The following is a 24,784-nucleotide window of genomic DNA, read 5'->3' on the forward strand; positions in this document are numbered from 1 at the left end:
CAAAAATTGCACTTGTTACTCATTAATCTTTCCAGCACTAATTCATTTTTACCTCTGTCTTTTTTTGTCTTTTCCTTCGTCTTTGTCATCTTTTGCACTCTTCATTTATATTTATAATTAGAGGCTACGCCCCTAGAGGCATTTGGGGGTCATTTTGTTTCTCTTTGGAGGGTGGTGGTACCCTCCTTCAAAATAGTTATAATAAACCTTCCATCTGTTTCTTTAATTATGTCTGTCAGTTTGAAACAGTAGGGGGGGAGAATATGTCACCAATAACCTATCTTATATGAAATTTATTATAGCTTTGTTGTGAAGATTTTTTGGATTGTGGTGCATTTTGTGACAACGCCAATTAAAGGGCGATTCTTTGTATTTATACAGCAGCTTTTGATAAGTTATTTCAGAATAGGTTAAGTCAGGTTAGCTGCTTGCCCCGCAGCGTTAGGCAATTGGTCCCGCAGGGGATATATAGAGGAGTGAAATACGACGAAACGCCACTTAAGAGACGGTGCCACGAAAGGGACTATACCCGATTATTTTAACTAAAACGTCATTTTCTTCTATCTTTTTTAACTTTATCTATAATACAAAGTAGCTTGATGTCTGTCCGTCTGTCTGTCCGTCCGTCCGTCTGAAGCTTAAGATCTTGGTAACCCCTGAACCGATCGGATTCTACTCTTCAGGGTATATACCTATTGGTCCTGTGGTTGTTTTAAGCTATTTTCTTGGGGGGTGGGATACCCCCAACCCCAAAAAAATGAAATTTCCCCTCCCTCAAAAAATATAAAAAAATTGGGAGAGAGTATGGTTTGCAGCACCCGAAATTTTTTTATTTTTTATTTTTTCAAAAACTACCTCATGGGGCAAAGCCCCTACAGGCTAGGTGCGAAGCCGCTAGTTTTTTTTAAAGAACACTAAATTTGTGAACCTATTTAAATTGTAATTGTACTAATATATTTTTTCAGGGATATTTCATCTGAAGAATTTTCTTTTACACATATTTCAGTAAAGTATAAAGGAGACAAAATATCATTTTTAGTTTTTTTGGGGGTAAAATTGTACTTTGTACTTTTTTGAGACTATTTTGTGTCCCTAATAAAATAAAATATTATAAAAAGCTTCTCATCCAAGGTCTACGGGCCGCAATGAAAGGAAACATCCAATCTAACAAAATTGAACATATACAAGTTTTTGCCAATGAAATGGGTGGAAAATCTTGTATATTTACTGTATGGACAAAAAATAAATTTTTTATGTTTGCAAATCCCTGAAGTGAACCTATATTATGTATATTGTTTTCTATTGTATTATTCAATCTATTTTTTTCTCCGAAAAAAAAACATTTTGTGAAATGAAAACGGATATTAAAATGCAACTGACAATTTATATCTTTTTTTTCAACTGAACTCTTTCTTTTGAATTTAGACTTTTTTTCTATCTCACTCCTTCTTTTATTTGGTGTTGCTCTTTAATTTCCTCGAGTCTATTCTCTAGTTAACTTAGTTTTTTTTTCATCATTTAAAAGTTAAATTACAATTTTGTTTTTATTAGCGAGGGAGGTCAAATTGGGCTGTTTCTTACACTAGTACCCATAAACTATAATAACGTTTTCTTATTTGTTAGCTTAACAAACTTAGGAAATTTTATTAAATTTGGATTGGTTGCTTCATTTAAGTGTCCAAACGATTTAACCACTAAACCACTTATTGTAATCTACAGAAAGGGTAATTTTGTGTATCATCATTGGGGATGAACATCAATTCATCGGCCATTGATTTCTGAGTGTACCTCCAGAAAGTTTCATATTTTTATCTTTTTCCTTTTATTTATTTTATATTAATTACAATCTTATTTTTCTTAATTTTGATCTTATTTCTATCTTTCTCTCTTTCTTTCTTTCTCTTATCAGGCTCCTTTTCGTTCAGTTTTCCTAATACCATGACTAGATATCTTTTAATTACATACTGGTTGAAGTGTGTTTACATGATATATTCCGGGCTCGGCAGCCGCGACTCAACCGCACATAAGCTTCAATTTTAAACCCACTTGTAAACAAAAAATAATATTCTGAAAGATTAATTTTCTGTTAAGGAACAGGTTTATACATCGAATTTTAAAGTTATAAGAAGATGTTTTCACTGAGGCTTACACGTAGTTGGAATGCGGCTGCCGAGCCCTGAATTATATATTTCTATTCCAAAACCATAAAATTTGTCCATGTGTATTTAAATTGAATTAAATTCAACACCATCAAACATTCAAATTTGATTTTGACAAACAATAAATATTACATAGTTGCATCAAAAGTCAGGGAGGGAGGGGACATTGAGATGTTTATTACACTAGTCCCCAAAGTTTTATAAAAACGTTTTCTTATTCGTTGGCTTAACAACTTTGATGGCTTTTGCTGAATTTTGATCGGTTGGTTCATAAGTTTTGTTTCCATACGTTTCAACAAGTAATTGTTTTCTACAGATGGGGTAATTTTGTGTATCATAATTAGTGATAATTTTTTCGACCAATGTCATATGACGTTAGAATGGTAAATCAAAAAAGTTCTTTTTGAAAAAAAACAATAAAAAAAGGAAAAAGACATCCACCATATCCCATTTAATAAAGTAACAGGTTGTTAGTCTTGTCTGTAAGTATTTATTTCTATTAAGTTTTTTTATGGAAAGTTTAGTATTGTTACAGTGCAAGTTTTAGTCTATTTATCAGAAGGTACTTCTCCCTACGGATAAATTCGGCCTCAAGATAAATCTACCCCAAAATATAAATATTTTTTGGGTTTACTCCCATTTTGAAAAGGCCCTTGAGGATAGGGGTAAATCTTCCAAAAAATATTACTATAGGACAAGAAGGAAAATTTAATTTTAACTGTTTGTATAAAAAGCTGAATATTGAATAATCGTGTTGGATATTTTATGCAGGGCTGGCATCTTCCATTCACCATTATATGCCAGGGAGGGAGAGGACATTGGACTGTTTATCACACTAGTCCCTAAAGTTTTATAATAATATTTTCATATTCGTTAACAACTCTTGGGGACTGTTTTTGAATTTCTATTGGTTGGTTTATTAAGTTGAGTCTCCACCATTAACTGTAACCTACTGAAGTGGTAATTTTGTGTATCATTAATGTTGGGGATGTACATCAATTTATTAGCCATTGTCTCATCCATTTAGAACTCTGATTATATGTAGAAATTTGAATAAATATATTTAGCTATTCAAAATTATTTTAATTTTCTTAATTTTTCCTCCCTTCCAGAATACCCAGTAAACTAGATATTTTTAGTAGGGAAGCTACTCTACAATTTGAAATGTCCGTCTGTATGTCTGAAACGTTTTGGGGGAAACGTGATTTACTCGGCTCCTATAAAAGATAGACAGCTGAAATTTTTAGTTTCTTTGAGATATGTCAAATAATTGGGGTGCTAGATCGATTCCTATATTTTTAAGTTTTCATGATTTTCTCGATTCCTATTAAAGATAGAAGTCTAAAATTTTCAAGGATTAAATAAATTCAAATTCTGCACAATTTGGTGAGATTTGCTTATTGGTTGGGGTACTAGATCGATTCCTAGTTTTCCACATTATAAATCATGAAAGGTATCGTAATTTTATATAAATTTTTATTTTGTGTTTAAATACTCTATAGTTCATTCTGGATGTTTTTCCATGTTTTTTAGCTTCGCTACTTATGGATGTTGTCAAAAGACACAGCTATGAAAAAAATTGTCTATCCCTGATTTTGGCTGATTTTGCTTTGGCTAGCCTGGTATTCAACATTTAGTTAGGCAATGAAACGGTACTTTCAAATTTTAGCTAAAATCATAAATGTAACAGAATATGGGTATATCTATCAATTATAAATATCAGAATTGTATGAAAAAATACATACAAAAAAAGATAATTTTTAATCATCTAATTGCGAAAATATTGCAATTTTAATAAAATATAATTTGCTTTAATCTTACATTATTTACTGTTTTATTGGAATGTTATTTAAATCTCCAATAAATGCAGACTGCTTTTTCCTTCACATTTTATATCAAAATTTTATCATAGCCAAATTCATGTGAAGGACATATCATTTATAAATATTTTATTTTACTTTACTTTACATAGCATGGAAAAAACACACAAAATTGTAAAATCATTTTTGAAATGAAATTATTCTAACTTCATGAAATAGATGGTTTAAGACAGTAGAGAGAATGAAAAAGTTTCTTTGAAATGTAAAATAGGATGGGGTCGGGGGGGGGGGAAGGGGGGAATGGGGTGGGTAAAGGAATTGTAAACTGAGTTTGAATGTTAATGCTCCTATTTAAAATATTTTAAAGGCCATTCTAACCAAATGTTGACTTTACTTGAAAAAGTGTGTGTGTGTGTGTCTGTGTACAGGATGTATGTGTGTGTGAGCCTCAACCCTGCATATAATTGCATCTTGAACAGTTTTTGTCGTTGCAGACTCTATATGACTATCTTTGTCTGTTAAATTTGATCCCCATATTAAGATATCAAAACAACTAGTTCAAATAAGTATTCAATAGATGTTTACACATTTAAAATTAAAATGACAATGTTGATTTACACAATACTTTTATTGTATTTTTACTATATAAATTAAAATATGCTAAGAGGTGCGTTTTTGACTTTATAGTGAAATTTTCTTTTGGTTTATAACCAATCTAGTTTTTATTAGCAAGGCTTCTCTATATGATAATTTGTATGTCATTCAGTCAGAACGTTATGAGGGAAATATGATTTTCTCAGATGCTATGGAAGATAGACATCTAAATATACTTATAATATATGTGCTTCTATTCTGTACATTGTATTGTCTGTCTATTTGTTGGTCATGCTTCAAAAGACTTAAAACATAATCCTTTAAAGGTTTCATAACTTTCTTGAGTTTTTGTGTATTCTCTCTCTTTTCTTTAGTTTTTTTTATAATAACTTAACGTCTGAACATTTTTCTATGCTTGGGTTCTTTTGGATGTTATCATCCTGGATAAATGTATAATATGTAAATATGAAAAGTTTGAGTAAAGACATAATACAGGATTGGGATGCTAAAAAACTGTTCACTTTGTTTAATAATCATGATTCCTATCATTCTTGTTTTATTTTTGACCAGAGAAAAAAAAGATTAAACAACAAAAAATTTTACTATTATTTAATTTGAATAAAATAATACTTTTCATTAAAAGCGCAGTAAGAATTAATTTAGAAATCTAAAACATAAAAAAAAAGTATTTTCTTATTTGTTTATAAAATGCAGCAAAAGGAAAACACCAAAAATAACATGATATCTCATTAATCCTTATTTACAAAACTTTCAGTAAACAACTTGTTTTCTTTTCTTATTACATTATCTAATAAATAGTATGAAAAATAGCAATATCCTTTCAACACTTGTTATTTTTGATAAACAATTTAAAAACTTTTTTGGTTGATGTATATAAAAAATAATAAACTTTACATGCTTCTAGTGAGAATATTGTAAATTAATTTTATAATTGTCATAATGGAAATATATTTCACCAAAATGTAAGTTTTAAAGACAACTAATCATATAAATAAATAAAAAAATTTCACTCACCTAGATTTTTGATGGCACATGGAAGAGTTACATTGAAACCTACAGATTCAGAGATTTTTTGTGGCCTGCATATTAAATCAACATGTTTATGAATCACAATAAAAATAGTTTTTTGAAAATCTAGTATTTTTATAAAACATACTCAATCATATTTAATGATTTTACATAGAACTAATGAAATTATAGAGAACTAATTAAAACATTTGTATGGCAATTTTAATAAAATATATTTTAAATCATCAGAGTTTAAATGTCAACTTAAATGCCAATTGCAGTAGCATTTGCGGAAATGCATATTTAATTTAATATCAATATTTGAAACTGAAATCTGAGCTAAAAATTTGAAACAATAAAAGCAAATGTTAACAAAATAACTTCTTTTTCCTACAATTTTTTTAAACTTAAATTTTGATGACAATTTTGGCAAATGCCTAATGTGCAGCAAAGTGCCAAATAAAGTGCAATACAAAAATTATATTTTTTCTGCAAAATAGTTTTGAGCTATTAGTTTTAATTGTTTTAACTTACTTCCTAAAAAATTGTGCATTTTAACTTTTTTGTGAAGTGGTTTTTATGTTTCATAATCTCAATTTACATTATACTTTTGCTTTCATCTTTGTGAAAGTTTTCAGAATTTTTGATACATTTGCCGAATTTCTAAATAGAATTACATATTTTTAGGAAATGTTATGAAAATTTAAATTTTAGTTTTAATGTTTCACAAAACATTAAGTTATAATCTGAGTACATGGAAGTACAAAATTTCTATAGATAAAAAATACATTTAGAAATTTTAACAGAAGAGTTTTCAAATTCAACAATTTTTCTATTCGCAAGTATCAAGCTCTACTAGAAAATATTTACTAATTTATGTATTTGAAATGTCTGAGTAGCTTTGCTACTAACAATTTACATATCTAGATTACCTTTCCAACCAAGAATATATCTCTAATGGTTTTTCTTTGAAGGCAAAATCTGATATCTGTATGATTATCATCTTCCCTTGATTTTTATTTTGTGTGTGCACATTTTAGTGAGTATGTACTGTGAGTGTTTCATTTCATGCATAGAAAAACCTCTCTGATGCAATCAATTTTCAATACATCAATTTTGGTGTGTATCCATATTGATGTTGTACATTAGACAGTTGGAGACCCTTTATTTCAAATCTTAAATGTACCTCAATAAAGTGTATTTGATATTCCCAAACAACAGCATTTAGAAGGATAACATTATTTTTTAGAGAGGTTTAGTTCTGAAAATAAGTACATAGATTTTAAATTTCTAATAATAAAGGGTGTGCAAAAAAAATGGGGACATTTTTAAAATTAAAATTGTGCGGCTTGTGTTAATAGTAGAAAAATGTTACGCATGTCGTTAGAACCGCTAAAAAGTCTATTTTTTTGGAAATATAAGAACAATTCCTCTGCTCTGTATAGTTACAGAGCTACGTGTTAAAATGTCCCAACTTATTTAAAACTTGACTTGCGAGTAAATCATTAAAGATCAAATTAAAGGGTATGCAAATAAAAATACGTACATTTTTAAAATTCTATTTGCTCAGCTTGTGTTAATGGTAGAAAAATGTTATGCATACCATTAGAACCGCTATGACGTCTATTTTTTGGAAATATAAGAACTATTCATGTGCTACATATAATTTATGAGCTATTTGGTAGAATGTCTCAACTGACTTAAAAGTAAAAAAAAAAAAATTCCACTTTTAACACATTTATCAATTAAGCTCCTAAACTAAAAATAGCACAAAAATCGTACATATATTTTAAAAAAATAGAGCTTATGATGGTTCTAACGACATACATAGCATTTTTCTACTATTCACACAAGCCGAGCAGTTTGAATTTTAAAAATTCTGCATTTTTGCACACCCTTTTTTTATCTTGAATGATTTACTCGCAAGTCAAGTTTTAAGTCAGTTGGGAAATTCTACCACATTGCTCCTAAACTATAAGTAGCACAGCAATGGTTTTTATATTTCCATAAAATAGACTTCATAGCGGTTCTAATGGTATGCATAACGTTATTTTTTTATATACTTTAATCTTTAATGATTTACTCGCAAATCAAGTTTTAAGGCAGTTGGGACATTTTACCACATCGCTCCTAAACTACACGTAGCACAGGAATTGTTTTTATATTTCCAAAAAATAGACTTCCTTACGGTTCTAACGATATGCATAACATTTTTCTACTATTAACACAAGCCGCGCAATTTCAATTTTTAAAATTTCCGCATTTTTTTGCACACCTTTATATAATTTTTTTTGAATAGAAAAGAACCATTTGTAATTTTTTGTTATCTCTAAGATTTTAATTGACTGATACTTATTCGATTTATTCCAATTCAAATTGGCCATTTACATTTTCATACCTTTAAAGATTAAAACTTGATTATATGTGATGCATTAAATTCCCTTTCATATCCTCAACTGTTGAACACTATAATTTTAGTGGTTTAAATTCCAGCATTTGAGGGGGGAGGGATGGAGACAAAACCTTAATGTGGTTTAGGAAAAGGGTCGTTGGAAAACCCAATTGGAACATATGTATATATTCTAATTCATAAATAAAGTAATTCTTTTTTTTAATGAAAAATATTAAACTATTAACACATAACTTATTATACATTATCATTGTGTAATGCATTTTTATTCAAAAACACCAATTTATTATTTTTCAAGGTTGTCTTTATTTGTATTGATGATGTAAGGTTTTTTTTGGAAAACTATTTTTGGCTGCTGAAATGTGTTTGAGTGTGTACTGTATACATAAATGTGCTTAAATGTGTGCAGGGGCGTCCAAGCTTTTTTTGGGGGGGGGGGTAAAATTTTTTGAAGGGGGGGGTAATTTGTATTTTGGGGGGTAAATTGGCGCGCGAAGGTCGCCCCGGGGGTAAAATTTGCTTGGGGGGGGGTAATTACCCCCCCTGAAATCTGAAATTTAGTTTACCCCCCCCCCCCAAAATTTACCCCCGGGGTAAAATTTTTTGGGGGGGGTAATTTAAATTTTATTAAATATATAGTATTAAAAATGCGCGCGAAGCGCGCAAAAATTTTTTTTACTAGAGATTTTTATTTTGGGGGGGGTATTTACCCCCTCCTAAATGGTTGGGGGGGCCTACGGCACCCCCAGGGTAGGGGTAAATTTTAAATAGGGTGGGTAAAATTAAAAAATTTTGGGGGAAAATCGTTTGGGGGGGGGGTAATCGCCCCATTACCCCCCCCCCCCCCTTGGACGTCTATGAATGTGTGTTTGATTATAAACTGATGATGGTAATTTTACTTTTTTGACTCTAATTTTATTTTCAATTTTAAAAAGAAAAAGTAAAAACATTTTAGGGAACATTTTTTATTTGAATGGTAAAGATACATTCCTCAAAATAGTTAAAAACCTTCCTGGACCTATAAGAAGCTGCACTTCAAAGAGAACCATATCAGGTCAGCGGTTAGCGAGATCCTTCGCTACAGACAAAAAAAGCTTACTTCTTTACATATTAGGATAATTTTTTTTATATTATCTTATAGAAAATAAATTAATTTTGGAGAATTAATAAAAGGAAAAGACAAAAAGAGAATATGCGGTTGAATTATATTGTTTATATGTCACTATAGCAATTTAAGTTTACTACAATATCAGATATTTTATCTAGAATTTTTTATCCTTGTTATAAATTATAACAATGTTGATTTCCTTGTAAGAATTGTCACTTCACTCTCAGCAAACCCAGATCTTCCAACTAAAAAAAAGAATAAAAATTAATGTTAAATTTAAGGTGAGAAGTTTATATATAATTTAATCTCTATTATGCAAAGTAGTAAGAGATTTATGTCTGAAGATCTCAATAACTACTGATCCGACTGGGTATTGGCTTCACATAGGTCCTGAGATGGCTTTAGCCTTTTTTTATTTCCAGATTTAAGTCTTGGGAGGGTTTTAAGCCAATCTTCGAATTCAGAGCACCTAGATGCTGTGGGCATTGTCGCTAGTAAATTATAAAAACAATCAAATTGTTTCAAGAGGCAAATTTGAATGTAATTAATTTCAAATAATTATAAAGTTTCTAAATAAAACAAATTATAAAAATACCAAGAAAAGCTAAAAAAAAAAAAAATGGACAAAAAATTTACTAAGTAAATATTATTTTTTTAAATCTTAAAAACCAAATTCTCACAGGAGCTGTAAAAAAAGACCCCTATAGCATTTAAGATAATGATTCAAAATACATTCATAAAACTTATCTTCATAAAAAATTGAAGCTGTCTATTTAATAAAAGAAAGGTTCTTTTCTCCCAAATCTGTATGGAAGGAAAGGCGGACAAAGTGAGCTGTAAAGTAGTTTCCATAATTCCAAATGCTAAAACTGCTTTTCAGTTTTGTAGGGACATCAAGTTAAAGTTTGGTTTTAAGATTGAGTGCTGCACAGATATTGCTGCAAATAGTGTCCCCACAATCTCAATAATGTCAACAGGTCTATTTTATCGCACAACATTTGTCTGTTTGTCCTTTCGCAGTGCCTTGGAATGCGTGGCGCCCGTACATAATTTTTAAGTCTTTGGTATGTCACAGTTTAAATAAATGACACAATCAATCAAAAAACTTGTTAAAACTTAGTTTTAAAACAAATATTCACATATTTGTTTTTAGATTTTCAGAATTAACTTTCAAAGTAATAAATAGGACATTTTTCATAATTGGAAAAAGAATGTTCATTTTGCGTGGACACTTTCGTTCAGATTGCAAGGATTATTTTGAGTCGTTCTTTCAAAACAACTTGTTTTTTTACATTTCTAAATCCCTAGTAATTTTAATGATGTTATATTTTCTTTAACGTCAAATTCTTAATTCGATATAGTCAAAATTGAGAACACAAACTGTGTAAATAAACAATGAATCCAGGCTTAATTCAAGTAACTTTTACGGATTTGTATGAACATATTCTGCATTGATTATAGAGAATTAACAACTACCACAATGTTCACTCTAAAAACTAAAGGTATAAGACAATGGTACATAAATTGATGTACATCCCCAATGATTATACACAAAATTACCTCTTCTGTAGATTACAATTAGTGGGGGAAATCTAAGAACAATTAACTTAATGAATCAACCAATTAAAATTCATTAAAGCCAACGAGTAAGAAAACATTATAATAAAACTTTGGTGACTAGTGTAATAAACAGCCCAATGAACCCTCTTTTAATGCTAAACACTACTCAGCAACATTCTACAAAACTAAAAGTTGGTCTGTAAATTGGAAAGGATGGGGGGAGGGCTTCTATATTCTGTATATTTACCACACATAAAAATTCATTTAAATAAAGCTTTATATCCTCAATAAAATGAATGGGCAAATATTAAGATAAATAAATGAGTGGGTCGTTCAATGTCGTAAAGGTTTAAATTTGACTATTAAATATTTAATTTCTTACAGTGACTTTAATTTAAACAGAAATCCATATGGTATGGCAAACAATGTACATTGAATCATCATATATCTATGCCAATTGAAAAGTAAAGAAAAATAATAAAATGGGTCAAATTAATAAAGGTTATCGTGTCCTGTTATTTAAAACAGTGACGTGCGGAAGGGGAGGTAAACACATCCATTAAATCGAAATTGGGGAGTCCTGCCTATCCCTTTCTACAATAATTTAAAAGTATGTTAATTAATTTGTGACTCGTTTAGGGGAACTTTTTAACAGTCCTCAAACATATATTTTAAAATTTCTATAGTATAATTTCTTGACAAGGCGAAAAAAGAGCCCATTAAGTTTGACTTTTAGATAAAAAAAATACTGTTAAGGAAACAAAAGCCGAGACTTTTTCTATGAGTGACGGTCAATGGTTTGAACGAACAGACATACTTCAATTATAGAGTAGCTTCTCTACTAACAAGGACCAGGGGAGAAATGACAAAGTATGTCAAACAAATGATAAACGACGGAGAGTGCCAAGTTTAAGTTTTAACAACAAAGTTAAAGAATATAGAAAGTTATATCCATAGACGTCCAAGGGTGGGTGTTACTTATAGAGGTGTTTTTACCCCTCTCAAACTTTGAAAAACCCTCATTTGACCACCTTAAAGTTTTAAAAATTATATTAGAATATCCCCTAAGAATTTGAAACCTCTCATTTCTATTTAAAAAAGCTTAGACGTCCCTGGTTATAAACATCCTCTGAGCACTCTATCATAGCAAATTGAAAACTAACCGCATAACAATTCAAAATGACCTATTTTGTAAAATATTTCATCTTTAAATAAACATAAAAATAACTGTTTTTTTTAAAGTTTGTATCAGTATAAGACAATGGACGATAAATTGATGTAAATCTCAACAAAAAAAATGTGCATTGAAATAATTGGTGTTAAGTTTTTAAAAGTTCCCAAAGTTTCTAAAATAACAAATGAGAGAACATGTTTTAAACGAAACTTTGGGTATCTAAGTATAATTCCAAGTCCAGTGACCCGTTCCTCCTTGGTATGCATCTATTCTAAAACATCTTTTGCTTTAACATTTGAAAGAAAGTGAAACTTATACCTAACAACAAGTTGAAACTTTAATATTTACAAATCAGAGACATAGTTAAGTATCCTCTATGCTAGAATATCTGTCTGTATGTTTGTACAATAAGATCATGGAAACCACTCTATTCCTGAAGTATTTAGTGCTTTTTAATGAGGGGAAGGGGGTTAGGTCAAAGTTTACTAGGAAACAATTAAATTTTCTTATTATACACTTTTCATTGAGAGAGCATTTAATATTTTAGTAGTATCATTTCATAACTGATTATGCATAAATACAAATATGAATCATCAAATATTTTGTTTAAATTGAATGAAATATCTTATTCCAGCTTCCTATATAGGTAAGTCTTCACTACCGCTTATTTCAAAAGGATTTTCTATAGTTAAGGTCGATCCGTCCGTCCGTAAAAGATAGTTTATTTGGGAATGTTCGAATTGTCCTATTTACATCAAACATTGTTTGATGAAACAGTTAGTTACGATTTAAAAAGCACTTTATAGTCTTTACTAAAAAGTCCGTACATCCATTTAAAACATGCTTGATTTTTTAAAAAGTTTTTAACAATTTTTGGTATGATTTAAGAAACTGACTCTACAAGTGTTAATGTTCGTTTGTCTAGCCATTGCATTGGTTTGAAAGCTTTGGTTATATGGATGTTGTTATATTTCTTTTTGTAAAACGACTTGAAAGGAATAGAAATTGGGTAGTTTTTTAGCTTTACAATATAAGCGGAAATGTATGCACACCCTTCCTTTATATATATTACTGAGACATTTCATAATTTGAGTGCAATTTCAAATCTATCATAGCATACTTAAGTGATTAAATGCATATAAGTAAGTTTAGAGTAGTTTCCCCTCGGGAAGGGAGGGGATATTGGACTGTTTAATGTGCTAGTCCCTCAAGGTTTTACAATGATATTTTCATATCTACTTTGGGGACTTTAATTGAATTTTGTTTGTTTTGGTTTATTGAGTCCAGGAACCAAATGTTTTAACTACTAATTGTAATCTACAAAAAAAGTAAATTTGTGTATCACCATTAGGGATGTACATCAATTTATCGGCCATTGTCTTATCCCTGTAGATCCCTGGTTTCCCTTACAGTTCTACTATTGCAAAATAACCATCTTGAAATCCCCTTTCTTTGACACGCATTGTTTGTTCTATAAGGATTTGGTTCTTAATCTACAAGAAATTCAACGTGGTGTTAAGAGGTCGAAAGCAACCAACCAACTATTTTGTTTGTAAAAATGTTGTCATTCTAATGATTTACTTCGATTATAATATAGATCTAATAAAAAGTAATTTCGACTGAAATAATGTAGACATGCACCTTTAAAAATTTTTTCTAATTTATGACTACATGCTTATGTTTACGAAAACACAAAACAAGTTTTTGACAGGGTATCATAATATGAAAAACGTGATTTAACTTATTCTTTCTTGTTATTTTTAAGCCGTAAAAAGATTTTTTTTAAAGCATTTCACTTTAAAGTTTCTTTCTCATTGTTTGTATATAATGTAAATTCAAACTTCAATTTAATTATTAATTTAATAACTAAAATTTATACATGTATAGGTTGAATTGAAGTTTATTAAGGAATTTTTAGAAGCTTAAAAATGATGTCACACTGGCCTACCATTTTTCAATTAAAATAAATACTGGCCTGTCATTAGTAATCTAATCTGTGTATTGGCCTGTAATTGGTCATTTGTATGACAATATTTTTTTATAGGCATTATAAGGAGCTTCATTTTTTACTAAAATTAGTTTCAGCAAAATATTAACTTAGGCATGTCTGTAGAAAAATGACTATGAAACGAGTGAATTAATAAATATTGCATTTAACCTTGCAATGGGCCCAACATAAAGCTATCAATGTTAGAGTATATAAAAGTTTAGGCTTGTGTTAATTTTGAAAACTAAATATTTCCCAGAACCTTTTAGCACTTACCACCAGGGAGGGAGGGATGGAGGGGACATTGGGCTGTTTATTACACTTATTATTAAAACAGCATTGTTGTTTACGGAAGGCAGATTCTCAATGGATTTTAATCATTTTTTTGTTTTTTTCTAATTTCAAAATAAAAAGGAAAAACTACATTAAATTTGGTATTTTTTATATTGTCCAAAAATTACGTAGAAATATAATTTGTTCTTTATAAATCAATCTATGACATTAGTAATAATCTATATACTAGCTGATACACAGTTTTCATAAGTGGATTTCTATTATTATTTTTTTTCTAAATTCTTTTTAGGTTAACATATAACTTGCCCTTCACTCTAATAATTGAAATAGTTTTAAATGAATAAGAATATAAATTCGTTGTAAGCTTTTCTTTTAGAAATTATAATAATTTTTTGTTATCCCATTCCCCCTGATGGAAAGAAGAACTAATCCCTAGAAGTGTCCCCCCCCCCTTGCTATTTACAGTACACCCCCCCTCTAGAACTTCAACAGAGAGCCCCCCCCCCCTAAAAATCCAGGGGGAACGGGGTGAGAACACCCCTACCACACACACACCCCTAAACCAGGACCGGCACGAAAAGAATCAATTTGAAAAGTTTGAACATTTTGATTTAATCCATCTTTGGAAAGGATTGTTGAGCAAAGTTGCATCTGATAGTTTAAGGGACAACTACATAAAAGCATTTCATGGAGCAACTAAAACATTGCACAAAACAACACATTTTTAACATAAAAGCTGGCTGGCTGCAGATTTAAAGTTTTAGCAACTGAACTGCAAGATATTAAAAAAAGGGCGGCTACGAACTTTTGACAGCTGAGTTATGTCCAAACATTTTGTTCAAAATTTTAAGTATTAAACACCTTCACAAAATAGCTTAAACACTGCCTGGGGCATATGTGAGCAATTATAACCTACATCTATCCATTATGATAATAATGTACAAAAAGTCCGTAGGTAGTGCAGCAATAACAATATATTTTAATACGACTGAACAGTAAGCTGTTACATATAAAAAAAATTTAAAGCCTCCTGATTCTTAAAAGTTTTTTTTATATATGTTTAGCTTATAAATAAATTAGTAAAGGTTTCTTAGTTTGTCGAATAAAATCTTGTAAACCACCGTAATGATAGAGTTTTAGAGAATCAATTTAGACCAGAAATTTAAGTTTTGAGATGGTGTTAGTCTATTTTTTGTCCCCTAATTCTTCCTTCTTATGCGCAGCAACTTGTAAATTGTAAGTAAAATTAAGCACGGCGTTACCAAAAGCGCAAATTTTGAGTATATCCTGTGATAATCTATGCTAAAAACTTATGTGAATGCAAATTATTGTGAAAAGAATTGAGGGGATTATTTTAAATAGGTGCAAATGCTCCCTCGAATAGAGAGGGAGCATTGTTAGCAAAAGAATAAAAGTTGCGCATTTTTTTTAACATTTGACAAATTGTTCCTGAACCTTGAGGGGATAAACTATATTCAACTTAACCTAACCTAACAAAAAAAACATAATATGATTACGATTGCGAGTAACCACCTTATTTACGTTAAATTTTCCGAACTCATATAGAAACTTCTAGCCGAGAATGATTTATGTTTTATATTTAGTCACATATTTTCAATGCCATAATACGAGGAACGAAAAATATTATTTCCCCAAGCAAAGTTTAATCCTAAAAAATTAAACGATTATTAGCTGACTTATTATATTGTGTTAATTGTGTTGCAATAAGAATTCTGGATTTAATGATCTGAACTTTATTTATATACCAGCGGCTACACCACTAGCATCTAGGCGCCCTGTCTTTTAAGGGATAAGAAGGGGGTAGAAAAATAGGCCAAAGCCATCCCAAGACTTAAATCTAAAAGTAAATAAGTATAAAACCATCCTGCGATAAACTTACAGCACGAAAGTTAAGAAACAGCGTATAGTGTCCAATAAATAATGACGTCATACAATACATATGACTTAAGAAAGGCCAGTATACAATATAATTGATCAATAGTAAATTGTATACTGGCCTATCATTGGTCATTCGTATTGTAAGACGTCATTTTTATTGGATATTATGCGCTGTTTCCAAAGTGAATCCTACCTGGAATGACAAGAATGAGGGCTAGATGAATACTCAGCTGAAGTCCACCCAAGTACATCATTCAGGTCAGCATTAGAAACTAACAATCAATCAATCAACAAATATTACATTCTATACACATTTCTTTCTGAAAATATAGAGATATATTGTTCAAGTGTTGAAAAAATATTTTTTTAGAAATAAGTATAAACAATTAAAACTATCAAGACCAATAAATCTTCTCTCCTTACTTTAAAAATTAATTGAAAATAAGGGGGAGGGGCAGTTTTTTTTCTATACCTAACCCTTTGGAAGCTCCAAACCCCACGATACCCTAACTCTATGGGGCAACAAAATAACTAAAAGAACCTAAATTAATTAATACTCAAACAAACAAAATTAATTAAATTAAATTAATTTGCCAACAAAGTTGAAATATTGCAAAACTGAAGTTTTACATTTTAACTTATTTCTTATAAGTGTTTAATTTAAGTGTTATTGGATCTTTGGTATGTATATCATAAGCTGTCTCAAAAAACTAATTGACTGATATTTACGGCGATACCGTGACCATTTTCTAAGGAACCACAAGATCTTTCATAAATTCTAATAAACTGGTAGCCAAAGAGTTATAAACACAATCTCTTATTCGTTGGTTTAAGTACTCTGTGGACTAATTGGAACAAACTAGCAGTGTGCAACTTTTTCAACTATTGATTCTATTCCACAGAATAGATAAATTTGGGATGTACACCAATTTATGTTTTAATTGTCCACATTGATAAAATTAGTAACTAAGTGTAAGTTAGACCTTAGAAAAGTGTTTATTTATTCTAAAAATAAGAAATAGTTACCTATTCATTGACAGATTTAGACATATTTCCGCGGATAGTAAAATTAAAAAGATTAATTCAAGTAGACCTAAAAACATGCGCAACTCATTACTATGCACAGTCAAGACTTCCAGACAAGGGTCGTAGATTACAATTAGTGGTTGAAACGTTTGGACACTCAACTTAATGAACAAACCAATCAAAATTCAAAAAAGTCCCTAAAGTTTTGAGCCAACGAATAAGAAAAAGTTAGTACAAAACTTTGGGGACTAGTGTAATAAACAGCCCATTGTCCCCTTCCTCCCTGATATGCATGCCTATCTGTGCAGTCAAACTCTTTAACCTTGGTTGCTTGATACATATTATTATTTTTGGTAGAACATCAATTCCGCATGAATTATTTTTTCAATGCAATTAGTACTAGGGAGAGAGGGGACATTGGGCTGCTCATTTTAAAAACGTTTTCTTATTTTAAATTTTAGTTGGTTGGTTCATTGGTTGAGCGTCCAAACGTTTTAGCTAATAATTGTAATGTACAAAAGGGATAATTTTGTAAATCATTATTAGGAATGTACATCAATCTATGGGCTAATGTATTATCCCTTTGGATCCCTGTATTAGTCCGATTATGAATAGTACATTTTTTGTACATTTGGGTTTTATTTATTTTATTAATTTTATTAACAAGCATTATTTACAAAATTTTCCAAAATGGGAGAACGAGTTTTTGGGGAATACTCCTTAACATTTAGAAAAATCGACCTTAGTACTTCTGTATCCATTCTCGTTCATTATTAACTGACACCACAATTCAATAAAGCTTGAATTTTAATAAATGGGTTCTTAGATAGTTTATTACACAAATATCACAGTAGAGTTTCTATACACAAAATGACATTTTTTTGGGAAAAAGAACCAGCCGAAATAACTTTATCTTAATATAATTCTTTTGTCTGATAGAAATTGTGTTACTTATTTCTATTGATTTTTGTCTGCTATGATCACAACAAATTCAGCGGCAAATGCACGCTAGTACTCAAAGTCCCAAAAATCTTACTAAATTCTTCACGAATACTTTGGGCAGGTACCCAAGGCTTGAATGTTCGATCCATTGTCTCCTCCCTTACTCCATGATTATGTAATCTATTTATTCCAGTTTGGTGGAAACCATTGCACACCATATTATGTATGGATAATGTATTCTGAAAAATAATCTATTTTCATTACTATCCGAGACTTATGGTGCATAGCATTTGCATAATATATACAAAAGAGACGTTTCAAAATAAAGCACTATTTATGCTATAATGTTACTAAAGTCCCTTTAACTTTAAAAAATAATTATAATGCTTAAAATAGATTATGACTTTATTAAAGACAATTGACATTATTTAGGGCTATACAAATTTAGAGGAATTCGTTTTAGCTTCGTTTTTAGTAGCGGAGCTGCTCTATAATTTGTTAAATCAGTGCGCCCGAACGTTTGACAGTTCGTTTTTCCGTCTTTAGGAAACCGTTAGGGGTAAACGTGAATTTACAATCTGCTATTCCAGATAGACAGCTATTCTATTAAGATTCATTATACCAATTAGCATCCAGTTTATCATTTACTTGGTACGTCGGTAATTCTACAAAAGACCAATACATATTGTCTTAACCTCTTTTCGAGGAAGCTTTGTGTTTATCAAGATCGAAATTAATTCCTTATTCATTATCCCAAATTAAGCGCAAATGTCGTCTTGTTTGACTTTCCTTTTCTAAAGAGACGCGGCATGGATTGTTTATATTTTGATGCGTCCACGTTCTTTACTTTTGAATGATATGTGAGTGTGTGAAGATTTCGGAGAACAAAGTTGGGCCTATCATTGGTCTCATAGTGCGTGAACGACCCTAGTATACCAGGGGCTTGAAACCATAAGAACTTCAGGTAGAATTTGTTAATTTTACTTAAATGGAATGGCGTATAGGACGATTATATTAGTTTAAAAGGCTTTAGCCAGCTAAACATGAAACTTTATTATGATTAATTATTATGTTTTAGTAATTTTTTATGTGCTTTTATTTTGCATTTAACAATGATTTATTAAACCAAATAATTTTCCTTTAAAGCCAAAGTTTCCAAAGATTCTTAACCGTAGAAAAAAATTATTTCAAAAAGCAAATAAGATTACGTGGTTATAAAAACTGGAATTTTGTATTAATTGATTTTGTAATTTCAGGACTTTGAAATAGATGCCTCAATAAATCTATAATCAAACCTGCTGTTGAAACTTGATGGTTCCTGGTATTGGGGGTTTGTGTGTACGTCAACAAGATCTCTAGAACTTCCCGCTAATTCGGAAGTCACACTCAACCAAAGTGTCATGGTTGAGACACATATCTTATATAAAAAGTTTTGTAATTTTTTTATTATCTGAGGTGGATTCTTTAAAAACTTTTTGGCTCACTAAAATCAGTAAGGCTCGACAAAACTTTTTGTGAAAAATCCTCCAAAATCGAATAAAAAATCTACAAAAATTAAACAAAATCTTATGTTAATAACCTTTTAATGATTCTATTTAATTTTTGTAGATTTTTATGCGATTTTGGAGGATTTTTCAGAACCTAGTATTACTGTCGGACTGATTATGACGTAAGAAAAAAAATTAGCCAATGAGAGGCCATTATTGACCAATGGTAGAATTTATAGTGGCCTCTCATTGGCTAATCTTTTTTCTTACGTCATAATCAGTCCGACACCAATACTAGGTTCGATTTTTCACAAAAAAAATTTAGTGAGCCAGTGAACCAAAAGTTTCTTTAAGAATCCACCTCTGTTTATTCCTTATGACACTGCTTTATAACTCACTTTATACTTTGGTCCATCCACAGTTTTTGTGCTTCGCTACTTATGGATGTTGTCATCCTTGTTAAATGCTTACTACGATATTCTATTTTCTTATAAATGAAAAACTTTTGCTATTAGTAATCTATTAAAGTATCTTTACATATAAATGTATAATAGTCTGAATATAAAAGAAAATGTAAAAAAAGAAAGAAAGAATATATTTTACATTGGAAAGGTATCAAGTTCATTTATTCAGACCTGCAAGGGTGTAGCAGGATAAATTAGTTTTGGGAGTCAAGATAGATATTGAAAATTAAGGGGGGGGGGGATTTTTTTTCCTATGCCTAATCTCTGCTGGGGTTCCTAATCTTATGGAACCTATACATGCGGTGCCCTAACCCTACGGGCTAACCCGTAACCCTTAAAAAGAAATTTAAAGCAACAGATCACAAGTAAATGTGTTTGCTCCTCACTCTTAATCTTTATAAAGCCTAAAATGTTTAGGTAATTAAGGTTGAATCAAGATAGGATAAGTAGGAAGAGAAGCTAAATGTTTCAAAGGGGTAATTTAGTTTATCAAAGTCAAAAATTATTATTTTATCTATCCTTGCATCACTGCAATCATTAGAAAATAACAAGAAATGGCTTCGAAACCGATTAATATCCGGTAGATTAGAACAAGTTCTCGGCCATACTGAAAAATCATTTATTGCATCGAATCACAAACATTAAAATAAAAACCATAAGATTATTACCAATTTTGTTAGTCAAGGCATTCAACCCCTCGGGGCTAAAAAAACTGGTTTTAATCTTATGTTTTTTATTTTAATATCCACGGAAAGTTGTCTATAATACGATGCGATGCTATTATCAATCAACATCACCCCTGCATTACGCTACTGTAGGTACATTGGAAAAAGAAACTTCGAACATGTTCTAATATCAACAAATACCATGTAATAACAATTCATTTTCAGCCTTAGTTACCCTGATTTCATACTGTAAAGCTCCTAGTAATACTAGACTTTGGGAACCAGTTATTTCCAGCTCAAAGATGAGGTTACGTCCAGAGTATATGCAGTTAGAATTATTAAGTACCAGTCAGACACACAGAGAGAGGGGACAATGGGCTGTTTATTTCACTAGTCCCCAAAGTTTTATGATAACGTTTTCTTATTTGTTGGCTTAACAAATTTGGGGACTTTAGTTAATTTTGATTGGTTGATTCATAAGTTGAGTGTTTAAACGTTTTAACTACTAACAGAAGGGGTAATTTTGTAAATAAATCTATTTAGAAATGAATCTTACATATTTGCACGTTTCTTTATTTCCAATATAATTCCAAAATAATAATTTAAATAAGGATGATAACCTTCATAAATTCGAAGCATAGTAGAAACAAAAAAAAGTAAGTTTTAGATTAGATTCATCATGGACGTTCAAACGGATAAAGTTAGTTGTGCAAATAATGCGGATTTGAAAGAAACAAGGATGTCAACATTCATAAAAGTGAAGCTCTGAAACGGTAGGACAAATTCGGACATTAACACTTGTATAGTGTCAGAACTGAATAATCAGAATATAAATTTATAAGAGAATAAGCAAAGTTGAAAGTAAATTTGTTGAAAAACTGCTTGATATTGATGGACATACTTACATTTTTAGGATTTGATTATAAAGTTATTTTGCTCAAAATATTGTACTTTGTTGTCTCAGGAATCAGTATACCAAAAATAAGATCAATAGGACAATTAGATCACATAATTTTTTTAAAAGTAATAAAATTAACATTACGGACATTCTGGTAATAATAATAGAGTTGCTAATCTTTCTAAATCGTACCTAACTACTACAGGAGTCACCGTGCAAAGTTTGAAATCGATGGGACAATTCTAATAGGTCTAAATTAACGAAAAAGCTATCCATTCCAGACGTACGGACGGACCTACCCTAATTATAGAAAAGCTTCGCTTTAAAAAAATAGTATAAGACTTTCAGACGCATATTTTAAAAAGTAGCAGAAACAAGGATGACAACATCCATAAAAGCGAAGCACTGAAACGGTAGGACAAACGGACATTAACACTTGTATAAATAATCAGAATATAAAAGTATAAGAGTCGAAGCAAAATTGTAAGTAAATTTGTTAAAAAACTGCTTGATACAGGATAATATGGACATACTTACATTTTTAGGACTTGATTATAGAGTTGCTTCGCTTATAATATTGTACTTTGTTGTCCCAGTAATCAGTATACCAAAAATCAGACCAATCGGATAATAAGGTCACATACAAATTTGTTGTAAAAAATGTAAAAAAAATCAAAATGTTTAAAATGGACGTACGGACATTCTAGTAATGATTATAGAGTTGCTACGCTTTCTTACTCGTACCTAACTGTTACAGGAATCACCATGCAAAATTTGAAATCGATAGGACAATTCTAACATGCCTAAATTAACGAAAAAAGCTATTTAAAAAAGTAAAAAAATCAACATGTTTAAAATGGACGTACGGACATTTTGGTAATGATTATAGAGTTGCTACGCTTTCTAAATCGTACCTAACTACTAAAGGAATCACCATGCAAAATTTGAAATCGATAGGACAATTCTAACATGTCTAAATTAACGAAAAAAGCTATCCGTTACGGACGGACGTACGGACGGACGGACGTACGGACGGACCGACCCTAATTATAGAAAAGCTTCGCTTTTAAAAAATAACATTTCTTTCTGAAATCTCTAAATATTTTTTAAAAATAGGAAAGGGAAATCTTTTGATTTAAATCAGGCTTAAGGGATGAGACAATCGGCGATAAATTAATATAACCCCTAATTATAAACAACAAAATGTTCAAATTTTGTTTAGGAATTTTGTACAATCCAACCAAGATTTATTGGCGAATTTCAGACGTTTTTATAAACCATGGAGGGCAGTAAAATTTACACTGAATTGTCCCCTCCCTCCCTCCCTGGTCTAAATGTAAAACATAATGAGAGAATGAGAATTTAATTAAGTGGCAATTATGTAAGAATATGAAAATATATGGGGAGAGACAATATTTGGTAGATTTCTTTGTAGTTTTCATCAACCCCTCTGGTTTAAATTTAAACATTGAATAATATTGATTCATTATTGTCGTGTCTATAATACACAAAATTAACCCTTTAACAATTCTGGTTAAATTATTTGGTCACTTAATGAACCAACCAATCAAGATTCAAAAAAGCCCCCAAAGTTATTAAGCTAACGAATAAGAAAACATTATATTAAAACTTTGGGGACTAGTGCATTAAACAGCCTATTGTCCCCTTCCTTCCCGTTTTTAGATAATCCTTACCACAATGAGAAGCATTGTTATGTACACTTTATACATGGAGGGAGGGGACATTGGACTATGAATTTTTCTGGTCCCCAAAGTTTTATGAACACGATCTCTTATTAGTTGGCCATAGGATTGTTCAAATTAACAGTGTCTACACTTTTCCGCCATTGATTTACGATTTCAGAAAGGGTGATTTTATTTATCGTATATGGGCTGTATATCAATTTATCGTCCATTGTTTTATCCCTCAAGGCCTCTGATTTATAGGCTGATAAAAGCGAGTCCTTTTCTAAAAATTCGTGAAAGATTAATTTATGGATAGGGGTTATTTCTGTTGTAAAATTAAACATAAAAGATTTTGTTAGAATATAAATATCTGTGTGGGATGAATTTTGACCTCAAACATTAATTTGAATTTTATTTTATTTCTCCTGAAATTTAGGAATAGGAAATCTATGCCAAAAACAAATTGCTTCTTTGGAATTATTTTTAATCATATTTGTATTTATTAGCTATTTATATTAACATCGTTATAAAGTCGAAATGTCAGTTTTAAAATAGTTTTGATATCAATAAGTCCAAGAAGCCCGCTTTAATGTATAATCGTATAATATAATATATAGCTTTCCACGCACATTAAAATGAAGTGATTAAAACCAGTTTTGTTAGCTCTGTAGACCAAAAGCGTGAGCTAACAAAACTGTTATAAATTTCATGATTTTTATTTCAATATTTGTGAAAATTGTCTGTAATACGATGCTATACATGATTTTTCAGCATGGCTGAAAACCGTTTCTAATCAAGCGGATATTAATCGGTTTCAAAGCCATACTGAAAACATCTTTATTACATACAATACAGTTGATACAAATCATCTGTTTTTGGTTATAACGTATTCATGCTATTAGGGTTATGTCTTATTATTACAAGAATCTCTTATCAAAGTCGGAAACATTATTCATTAAACCGTCATAAAAGAACGAACTAACTTTTATAAATTTTGCAATCCCAAAATTCGTGCACTTTTCCATCTTCTAAATTTAAATATGAATAGAAATAGACTGTAAAAGATAAAATATAGACCAAGTTCATAGATTCACAAAATTATTAACTAGTCAAATTTATACGAAGGTTTTTCCATAATTAGGGTGGGCCTGTACATCCGTAGCTCTTTATTCAGGCATGTTAGTATCACCCTTTCGCTTTTTATATTTGCATGATTCCTGTAACAAGATTTAGGAAAAGTGCAAGTCTGTAATAGTCTCCAGAAAGTCTGTAAGTCAATTTAAAAATGCTAATCTTTAACTCTTTTGGTAACAATTTTATTATGTATGATGTAGTCATTATACACATACTGGTTTTGAATAATGATTCCTTGGACATGAAGCATAGGCGTCCAAGGGGGGGGGTAATGGGCCATTTGGCACCCCCAAACGATTTTGGGGGTGCCGTAGGCACCCCCAAAATTTTGTGAACAATACCCCCCCCAAAAAAAAATTACCCCTACCTTGGGGGTGCCGTAGGCACCCCCAACGATTTTGGGGGGGGTATTTACCCCCCCCAAACCATTTTGGAGGGGTAAATACTCC

At 30.7% G+C, this 24,784-nt stretch overlaps 1 protein-coding gene across 1 annotated transcript in view; it reads right to left on the bottom strand.

Moving 5' to 3' along the window:
• Positions 1-16,356, bottom strand: part of LOC145324829 (opioid-binding protein/cell adhesion molecule-like) — a 130,319-nt gene extending 113,963 nt beyond the window's left edge. Inside the window, exons 1-3 of the mRNA XM_080167505.1 lie at positions 16,228-16,356; positions 9,319-9,365; positions 5,609-5,672 (exon numbers count right to left, since the gene is read on the bottom strand). Coding sequence (XP_080023631.1) covers positions 5,609-5,672; positions 9,319-9,365; positions 16,228-16,288 — 172 coding nt within the window. The 5' untranslated portion in view covers positions 16,289-16,356. The remainder of the gene's footprint in view (positions 1-5,608; positions 5,673-9,318; positions 9,366-16,227) is intronic.
• Between the last annotated feature and the right edge of the window lie 8,428 nt (positions 16,357-24,784).

The sequence above is a fragment of the Acartia tonsa genome, chromosome 7 (assembly GCF_053477335.1).
Source record: "Acartia tonsa isolate MP-2025a chromosome 7, ASM5347733v1, whole genome shotgun sequence".
Taxonomy (NCBI): Eukaryota; Metazoa; Arthropoda; class Copepoda; order Calanoida; family Acartiidae; genus Acartia; species Acartia tonsa.